Source organism: Thamnophis elegans, chromosome 1 (assembly GCF_009769535.1).
Source record: "Thamnophis elegans isolate rThaEle1 chromosome 1, rThaEle1.pri, whole genome shotgun sequence".
NCBI classification, from domain to species: Eukaryota; Metazoa; Chordata; class Lepidosauria; order Squamata; family Colubridae; genus Thamnophis; species Thamnophis elegans.
Window position 1 is genome coordinate 179,266,608 of NC_045541.1, and position 10,609 is coordinate 179,277,216.

At 47.1% G+C, this 10,609-nt stretch overlaps 1 protein-coding gene across 3 annotated transcripts in view; it reads right to left on the minus strand.

Annotated features, from left to right (window-relative positions):
• Window positions 1–10,609, minus strand: part of SH3GL1 (SH3 domain containing GRB2 like 1, endophilin A2) — an 81,802-nt gene extending 71,193 nt beyond the window's left edge. For all 3 annotated transcript variants that reach the window (XM_032231136.1, XM_032231058.1, XM_032230986.1), the window contains exon 1: window positions 9,669–10,609. In XM_032231136.1, the coding sequence (XP_032087027.1) occupies window positions 9,669–9,713 (45 nt within the window). In that variant the 5' untranslated portion in view covers window positions 9,714–10,609. The remainder of the gene's footprint in view (window positions 1–9,668) is intronic.

The window sequence follows — 10,609 nt, forward strand, 5'->3', positions numbered from 1 at the left end:
AAGCATGAAAGCCAGCTGGGTGACTTTTAGCCAATCACCAGGAGATGGTAAGTTCTAGGCCCGTCTTAAGCATGAAAGCTGGCTGGGTGACTGGTTCAACCATCAGGAGATGGTGAATTCTAGTCCCATCGTAGGCATCAAAAGTCAGTTGGGTGACTTTGGGCCAACCACCGGGAGACTGGGAGTTCTAGTCTGGCCTTATGCATGAAAGCCGGCTAAGTGACTTAGGGCCAGTCACCAAGAGAGGGTGAATTCTAGTCCTGCCTTAGGCGCAAAAGCAGGTTGGGTGAGTTTGAGATTAAAAGTTTTTTTTATTTTGTCCATTTTCATAACATATAATCACATGTATGCTATTACATAACCAACATCATATTGTATTATTAAATGTTTACATCAATTCATCTTACTATCAACTCCCCAAAACCAATTATTGGCTCTTCTGCTCTCCATACACCCTATTTGTATCTTATCCATCACTTCCTTCTCCCTCTCTCCTCCTCTTCCCTATCTCCTTTCTTCTCTCGGTCCTTCTCTTTACTTCCCCTCCCTCTTTCCTTCTCCTCCCTCTCCTTACCACTCATCATTTCTCTCCTCCTCTTCCCCTCCCCTTTGCCCTCCCTCCTATCCCTCTCTTCTTCCCTTACTTCTCTCCTCTACTTCCCACTCTTCATCTCATTTACTTGGTGTATTTCAGCTTCCGAGCGAGCTCCATCTTATGTTGATGGTATTTATCATTCTTTTTCAATATGCATATTTAATTTTTCTCCTCTTTTTTAGTAAAAAAAATGTGATATAACAGAAAAGTATACAGATATAGTCATTGTACTTTTAACCCCCCCACCTAATTTTACAATTCCCAGTTATTCTCATCGTTATCTTTATATAGTTATATATCCTTACATGCCCACAATTTGTGATTCTGTCTTTTTATCACGACGGTTCCCCGTTGTAGGCATATTTCATATTCCCTCTCTGTTTTTCTATACCTTGGGTAACTTTGGGTGACTTTGGATCAACCACCAGGAGACTTGGGAGTTCTAGTCCCGAATATGCATGAAAGCGGTTGAGTAACTTTGGGCCAATCAAGAAGAGACTGGGAGTTGATATAAATTGTTTAAAGTTAGCTTAGCAAGGAGGAGCTAAGCTCAATGTAAAGATGTTATCAATTTTCTATTCTTTTTTCCAATATATTTTAGACTGTTTTTGTTAAAGATTTATACCGTGTATGGGTTCTGGGAAGTTGGGGGAGGGAAGGCTGGGGGGGGAGGGGGGAGGGGGGAGGGAGGGATGCATATTATGCTTGACGAGGGGTGTTAAATTTTAATGTAATATGATTGCACATGTATACTGTCTTCTCTTATTTTTTCTTTAAAACCAAGATATGTTAAGTATATTGATATGGAAGCATAAATACCATCAACATAGAATGGAGTTTGCTCAGAAGCGGAAATACACCAATGAGAGGAAGAGTGGGAAACAGAGGAGAGAAAAAAGAAAGAAAGAAAGAAAGAAGAGAGAAGAAAGAAAGAAAGAAGAGAGAAGAAAGAAAGAAAGAAAGAAAGAAAGAAAGAAAGAAAAAGAAAGAGAAGAAAGATAGGAAGAGAGGGATAGGAGAGAGGGTAAGGGGGGGAAGATGAGGAGGATAAGGAGGAGTGGAATGGAGAGAGAGGAGAAGGAGAAAGGAATTGGAAGTAGAGTAGAAAAGGATGATGGAGGGAAGAAAGGAGGAAGGAGCGAGGTAGAAGAAAGAGGTGTATGGAGAGCAGAAGAGCTAATAATGGGTTTTTATCTTTCTGGGCGTTGATGACAAGAGGAACTGATGTAATTACTACTTAATACAATAGGATATTTGCTATGCAATAATATACATGTGATTATATGTTATGAAAATGGAAAATAAAAAAAGTATTTTTCAAAGAAGAGACTGGGAGTTCTAGCTCCACTTGAGACAGGAAAGCCAGCTGGGTGACATTTTGCCTACCCCCCCAGCAGTCAGTGAGTTCTAGTCCGGCCTTAGCCAAGAAAACCTGCTGGGTGACTTTGGCCCAATCGCTCTGTATTTCTCAACTCAAACCCGCCTTATAGGAGGGTTTGTATTAAGTGTTCCTTTTGCACCTAGAAAACTCCCAATTCATGGTCAAACGTTCCTTCTGCCTCCAGAAGACCCCAATCTGCGCCGGTCTTTCTGTATAGATTCAATAAACCCCGGCTTATTCGGAATGTAAGCAAACGCAAGCAAAATTTACAGAGGTTTTAAAACGAAATGGAAAGGCGGCTAACACGCTGAGCTTGTCGACCGGAAAAGTCGGCAGATCGGCGGTTCGAATCCCGGGAGAGGAAATTGTGTTGGATGTGTCCCGTTGTTTTGTTAAAAACGACAAAGGCAAGACACAGAGAACTAAATAAAAAATGAGTGTGGGAGGTGCCCCTCCTTTTTTGAACACTTCCAGAGATCGGCTTAGTGGCTGCGTTTGGTGCCAGCTGAGGTCTCCGCCGGAACGAAGGCGGATTTAGAATATAAGTTACTCCACTACTAAGGAGGTAGTAACCGTGGAGGAATCAACTCGGGAGGTTTCCACTGCAAATAGGGACACAGGTCAACATTCCTCTGGCGCCTGGCAATTTTGTGTTGCCATCTCCTGTGGAAGCTATGCCCCTCCGCTGAATAATTGAAGACTCGGGAGAGCCGGCATATCGATCTGGACATTAAACAGAGCCGCCTGCCAGAAGGAGTTTCCCCAGAGGCGCAGAAGAAAAATATATTTCAGAACAGACAAGGCAGCAACAGAAGAAAAGCTGGCCGGCTTAGTTCAGCCCAGACGCCGCTTATAACCAAGAGGTCCTCGTCTTACGACCGCAGCCGGGACCGGAATTTTCACTGCCAAGCCGGGCAGTTTGTTAAGCGACTCAAGCCCGGTTTTTACGACCGTTTTGCCACATGTGTTATCACTGTGGACATAAAGCGAGTCACGGCTCTCCCCCAACCCCCAAACTGACTTTGCTTGTCGGCAACCGGCTGAGAAGGTCACAAGTGACAATCCCCACGACCCTGGGATGCCGTAACCGTCATAAGTACGTGCTGGGGTTGCCAAGGGCCCCGAATTCTGATCGTGTGACCGTGGAAATGGTGGCAAAGGGGGAGAATCAGTCGCACGCGTCACTTTTTTTTCCAGTGCCGTTGATAACTTCGATCGGTCGTTAAACGGATGGTTGTAAGTTGAGAAGTACCTGTATGAGGAGGAGGGGGAGGAGGATGATTGTGGGGTCCTTGGTCTCTGGGCTTGGTGGTTTTCTTGCAGACATCTCATGACCCAACTAGGTGACATCATCAGTGCTAGAAGGGAGGGGGATTTCTGGGGAGGAGAGAGGAGGAGGAGGAAGAGAATGAGGAGAGGAGGAGGAGGAGGAGGAAAAGGACTGTAAGGTCCTTGGTGCTCTCTGAGCTTGGTTGTTTTCTTGCAGACGTCTCATGACCCAACTAGGTGACATCATCAGTGCTAGAAGGGAGGGGGATTTCTGGGGAGGAGAAAGAGGAGGAGGAGGAGGAGGAGGAGGAAGAGAATGAGGAGGAGAGGAGGAGGAAAAGGACTGTAAGGTCCTTGGTGCTCTCCGAGCTTGGTTGTTTTCTTGCAGACGTTTCATGACCCAACTAGCGAACATCATCAGTGCTAGAAGGGAGTGGGGTTCGTGGAGAGGAAGAGGAGGAGGAGGGACCCAACATCATCAGTGCTAGAAGGGAGTGGGGTTCGTGGAGAGGAAGAGGAGGAGGAGGGACCCAACATCATCAGTGCTAGAAGGGAGTGGGGTTCGTGGAGAGGAGGAGGAAGGAAAGGACTGTAAGGTCCTTGGTGCTCCCTGAACTTCGTTCTTTTCCTCCAGACATTTTATGACCCAACTAGGGAACATCCTCAGTGCTAGAAGGGAGTGGGGTTCGTGGAGAGGAAGAGGAGGAGGAAGAAGAGAAGGAGGAGGAATAGAAGGAGAAGAGAGGAGAAGGAACCCAACATCATCAGTGCTAGAAGGGGTTCGTGGAGAGGAGGAGGAAGAGAAGGAGAAGGAGAAGAAAGAGAAGAAGAGAAGGAGGAGGAAGAGAAGAAGACAGTTCCCTGGAATTTTTTTCAGCATTTCCTATTTGGGGATGCAAATATGGCAGATCTGCCGTTGCTGACGGCAATTGTGTAAAGAATTGAGGAAAAAACCCACATCCATTTGGCTTTTTGGCGGTGCTATTCCTAGAATTAGGGATAACGACTCGTGTTGTATATGCAATGCATGCATTTTGGCATGGTCCATCCAGCCTCTTGTCAGAATAAGCTTTTCCTTCTTCTCTCCGACGCTTTGGAATAATTTGAACACAGGATGGAGGAAGAAGAGGACCGAAAAAAAAATACAGCACCACGTTCTGCCTCAAGGAGCCACAGAAATAAAAAACCAAAGCTTTGGGAAAACACTTTCATCCACACAAACACCTCCCTAAGCACTCAAAATATCCCTGGATATTTTAAAGAAGAGACTAGACAGTCACTTATCTGAAATGGGAGAGGCTCTTCCGCTTGAGCAGGGGGCTGGACTAGAAGACCTCCCAGCTCATTCTATTCTATTTTATGCTGCCTTCCAATGATTTGGTATCATTTGTGCCAGTGTCCCAATGATTCTTTTTTTATGTCATAGTCAATAGTTCTCAACCTTGCCAAGTTTATGATGAGTGGACTTCAAGTCCCAGAATTCCCTAGCCACTATCTATGGACCAACTCCTAGAATTCTCTAGCCAGCATTCATGGACTTCAACTCCTTCCCAGAATCCTCCAGCATCTGTGGACTTCATTTCCCAGAAATCTCCACTCAACAGGTATGGATTTCAACTCTCAGAATTACCCAGCCAGCATTTGTAAACTTTAGTTCCCAGAATTCTCCACTCAGCATCTGTGGACTTCAACTCCCAGGATTCTCCACTCAGCATCTGTGGAATTCTCCACTCAGCATCTGTGGACTTCAACTCCCAGAATTCTCCACTCAGCATCTGTGAACTTCAACTCCCAGGATTCTCCACAGCATCTGTGGACTTCAACTCCCAGAATTCTCCACTCAGCATCTGTGAACTTCAACTCCCAGGATTCTCCACAGCATGTGTGGACTTCAACTCCCAGAATTCTCCACTCAGCATCTGTGGACTTCAACTCTCAGGATTCTCCACAGCATCTGTGGACTTCAACTCCCAGAATTCTCCACTCAGCATCTGTGGACTTCAACTCCCAGGATTCTCCACAGCATCTGTGGACTTCAACTCCCAGAATTCTTCACTCAGCATCTGTGGATTTCAATTCTCAGAATTCTCCACTCAGCATCTGTGGACTTCAACTCCCAGAATTCTCCACTCAGCATCTGTGGAATTCTCCACTCAGCATCTGTGGACTTCAACTCCCAGGATTCTCCACAGCATCTGTAGACTTCAATTCCCAGAATTCTCCACTCAGCATCTGTGAACTTCAACTCCCAGGATTCTCCACAGCATCTGTGGACTTCAACTCCCAGAATTCTCCACTCAGCATCTGTGGAAATCTCCACTCAGCATCAGTGGACTTCAACTCCCAGGATTCTCCACAGCATGTGTGGACTTCAACTCCCAGAATTCTCCACTCAGCATCTGTGGAAATCTCCACTCAGCATCTGTGGACTTCAACTCCCAGAATTCTCCACTCAGCATCTGTGGACTTCAACTCCTAGGATTCTCCACAGCATCTGTGGACTTCAACTCCCAGAATTCTTCACTCAGCATCTGTGGATTTCAATTCTCAGAATTCCCCACTCAGCATCTGTGGACTTCAACTCCCAGAATTCTCCACTCAGCATCTGTGGAATTCTCCACTCAGCATCTGTGGACTTCAACTCCCAGGATTCTCCACAGCATCTGTGGACTTCAACTCCCAGAATTCTCCACTCAGCATCTGTGGAAATCTCCACTCAGCATCAGTGGACTTCAACTCCCAGGATTCTCCACTCAGCATCTGTGGACTTCAACTCCCAGAATTCTCCACTCAGCATCTGTGGACTTCAACTCCCAGGATTCTCCACAGCATGTGTGGACTTCAACTCCCAGAATTCTCCACTCAGCATCTGTGGACTTCAACTCCCAGAATTCTCCACTCAGCATCTGTGGACTTCAACTCCCAGGATTCTCCACAGCATCTGTGGACTTCAACTCCCAGAATTCTCCACTCAGCATCTGTGGACTTCAACTCCCAGAATGCTGGCTAGAGGATTCTGGGAAATGAAGACCACCCATCTTAAAGTTGTCAAAGCTGAGCAACACTTTGAGGAAGTTTAGATATTTGCAGAAATGAATTTTCAAAGATGGCTAAAACTGTTTACTTGCCAAAAAAAAAAAACCCCAAAGGTTTCTGAGGAGAGACTAGGGCAGAAAGAAATAGTTTTAAAGTGTGAGTGTCTGGAACAAGGACTACACACCGTCACCCTCGCTGGTTCATAAGTCCCACATCTGCAATCTCGGAAGGGACAGCTCACCTCTTGCCTAGTTTTTTGTCTAGAAAGCAGAAGTTCACGGCGGAGGCAATTGTGATGTAGAATTGTCACATTTGCAAGTGGCACAGAGGCCTCTAAATCAGTGTTTCTCAACCTTGGCTACTTGAAGATGTCTGGACTTCAACTCCCAGAATTCCCCAGCCAGCGATTCGCTGGCTGGGGAATTCTGGGAGTTGAAGTCCAGACATCTTCATGTTGCCAAGGTTGAAAAACACTGCTCTAAATATCCATGCACAAAACACCAACAGGAGGGGCAGGAAAATTTCTGGATTTTGGTGGAAATGAAGATATATTTTACTTCAAAACAGCCCCTTCCTGTACTGTCCACCCTGAAACCGTAGGCCCCAAACCTCCATTGGGTTGGCTTCTCTCTCTCTCTCCTCCCTCCCCACTTTCTTTCCCTCTTTCCCTCCTCCCATTCTTTCCCTGTCCTTCTCTCCCTCCTTCTTTCTCTCTCTCCTTCTCTTTTTCTCTCCTTCTTTCTCTCTCTCCATCTCCTCCCTTTTTTCCTTCTCTCCTTCTTTCTCATCTCTCCCTGATTTCTCTCCCTCTCTTGCCATCTCTCTTTCTCTCCATTGCTCTCTCCTCTCCTTCTCCCTCCCTCCCTCTCCCTCTCCTTTCTCCATCTTTCTTTCCTTCTTTTTCCTTATCCCCCTTTCTCTGCATGTCCTCTCCCTCTCTCCATCTTTCATTCCCTCCCCCTCCCTCTCTGTCTTTCTCTCCCTTTCTCGCCATCTCCTCCTCTCCATCTTTCTTTCCCGCTCTCCTCCTCTCCACCATCCCCTTCTCCATCTCCTCCTCTCCCTCTTTCCATCTTTCTTTTCCTCTCTCTCTACCTCTTTCTCTAAATCTTCTCTTCCTCTCTCCATTTTTCTTTCCCTCTCCCTCTCTCCATCTTTTTTCCCTCTCCTCTCCCTTCTCCTGTTCTTTCTCTCTCTCTTTCTCTCTCCCCTCTCCTGCCATCTTCTCCTCTCCCTCCCTCCCTCTCTCATTCTCTCTCTCTCTCTCTCCAAATTTTCAAGGTAGAAATAATTATAGCAATATTTCTGGCAGGGCTGACAAAAGGATTACTGAGGCGTCTTGCAGAGTCCCTTCAAAGGCCTTGCAGCACAAGGCACTTACGCGATTAAAAACAAGTTTGCATTTTCACGGGGCTTTTTTAAGACAAAATGGGAGGCTTTGCATCCTTGGGAGGCCCGAAGCAGCAAATGGGGCTTCCAGCCTGCCCAGAGGAAGGGCAGGGGGTGAAGAAAGAACCTGCTGGTTTCAGAGGGAGGGGAAGGAAACCTGTCTGCAGCCCACCTGCAATCGAGCACGTAGTGGGTGCACTCACAAAATGGTTGCCACACGACCCTTACCTACTCACTGTCGGCCAGGGCCTCTCTCAAAAGTATTCATTGGCTAGCAAATGAATTACACGCCTCTCTTGGTAGTTTTTTTTCCTACCAATCTAGAAGAAGCTTTGGATAGCCCAAGGTTATGGCTACGAATACAATCAAGACGGATGCCTCAACCACCGCACCCAACTTCTTATGCATGGCCATAATCCTCCCCCAGAATAATGAAGGGTTACACTTATTATCCAGAGGAGATCCAGTTCGCTCCACTGCGAAAGGCACCAGGCGAGAAAGTGGGAGACTGTGAGTTCCAGTTCCGCTTTAGGCAGGAAAGCCAGCTGGATGACTTTGGGTCAATCACCAGGAGACAGAGAGTTCTAGACCTGCCTTAAATATGAAAACCAGTTAGGTGACTTTGGGTCAATCACCAGGAGACTGGGAGTTCTAGTCATCCCTTATGCATGAAAGCCGGCTGGATGACTTTGGATCAATCACCAGGAGAGGGTAAATTCTAGTCCCGCCTTAAATATGAAAACCAGCTAGGTGACTTTGGGTCAATCACCAGGAGACTGGGAGTTCTAGTCCTGTCTTAAGTATTAAAGCTGGCAGGGTGACTTTGGGCCAATCACCAGGAGACTGGGAGTTCTAGTGCAACTGGGAAATGAAAACCAGCTGAGCGGCTTGGAGCCAATCCCTTTCTCTCAGTCCATCCCATCCCACACCAAAGGTTTGTTGTTTTGGTGAAAACAACAGGAGGAAAGTGTATGGGGACCCACTTTTGAGCCCAAACTTAAATGAGGGACCTTTGCTGTCTTGAATTATTTGTCAAAATAATAAAGTTGTTATTATTCTTATTATTAAACAAAGTTGTGAGATAGAAACAAAGACATTCATTGCAATAGAACTTTGGCATATTCCTAATACCGCCCCAATTCTTAGAAAACCTCCCTCAAAGGAGCCATTTGGAGTTCACCACACTTAGCCTTGGCACATTTCACAAAAGTAATTGTTTTTCCTTTTGCTTGTTTCAGTGCATAAAAATGTTCCTAAATTAATAATTCAGCTGCTTCCCGAAAGAAACCCTCTCTCACTCTCTCTCTCTCTCTTTCTGTCTCTCTCTCTTTCTCTCTCTCTCTCTCTTTCTCTCTGCCTCTCTCTGTTTGTCTGTCTCTCTCTCTCCCTGTCTGTCTCTGTTTCTCTAATATGTATGTCTCTCTCTCTCTGTCCCTCTCTCTTTTCACCACCAGGTAACTATTTATATTGTCACAAATTGCCAGCATTCTCCAGGATGAAACAGGTTACAGGTGTATTTACAAACCTGTTTGAAAGCTTCAGAGGCAGCCCAGGAATTTGGAGGTGGCGGGGGAGAGGGAATTTACAACACATTTCACACCAAGTGTACTTTTCCACCCCATCCTTCCTGGGCACGACAGCAGCTGCACAAAAGACCACTGCACACCCCAAAAAAACACAGCTGCCCAAATGGTTTCCCACTATCCCCACACCCCAAACTATTATCCACTTTTTGCAAAACAACAACAACAAACCCAACCAAGAACTTTGGATCCAGGCGGCCCATCCCGAGACCGGATTTTTTCTCCATATCCCGACAAACCACGGTTTGGAAAAGTAAAAATCACCATTCAATGAACAGGAGGAAGAAAATAAAAAGAGTTGAGTTTTGGGATTTTAAAGGAAGGGAAAAGCCACCACATCTGGCAAATCTGAGCCACCACATCTGGCAAATCTGAGCCACCACATCTGGCAAATCTGGACGGATGTTTTTCTCACCTGGCTGGCTTTGTAGAACTGTTTCTTCAACCCTGCTACAGACATGATGATGATGATGATGGACGTTGGTCGAGTCCTTTGCAAAAGCTGCCACTCAGGACCCCAATTGGGGGGTTAAGGCGATGGGGAGCAGCAGCTTTGAGATCAGAGGGGGGGCGGTACAGAAAGTGGAGCAGGAGGGTCCCAGCTCTGGCATGAAGGGGTGAACAGCCAGCTGGGGACGGGGGCTGTCAGGAGATTCTGGGGCCCCCCCGGAAGAGATGCTCCCACCCTTGGGGAGACTATAGGGTGGGCTCCCCCCCAAAAAAGAGGTCGGGGTCTGGTTTAGGAGCACCCCCACCAATTAAAGCAGCCCCTTCCTCAATAAGTCAGGGACCCAGTTCTCCCTGCTCAAAGCCAATAAGGGCAAACCAGCTTCCCCCAAAACCCAATTTAAAAGCCAAAAACCAGCACCAAATTCATAGAGAAACCTCGAACGGGGCAGGAAGAGTCTGCCCGCCTGCGAGGCTGGGAAAGGCAAAAAAGAGAGAGCCCGATCTGCGGCTGCTGTTGGCGGGTTTGAAGCTGCTCAAGAGACTAGTCCTCAACGAGGCTAAAGGAGAGCAGAGCTGCCCCTTCGGCGGAAGGGCCGGCTTAACGGCTTAAAATGAGGTTCGGGGCAAGGGAGTCGGTCCCCTTTTCCTTCTTCTTTTCTCCGGGAAGAGCAGCCGAAGAGAGGGAAGGAGAAAGAGAAGCAGGAGGAGGAGAAGGAGAAGGAGGGAGGGAGGAGGGACACACAAAGTAGTCCCAGAGCAGACGGACCAACGGGCAGGGGAAAAGGGAAGGAGGGAGACGAACGACGCCCCTCGACTCCCGCGGAGCTCCGAGCTCAGCTCCGCTCGCTCTCCGCGCCCCTCGGGACGTGACACGGGCCAATTGCCCGTTTCCGTCCCTCACTGCGC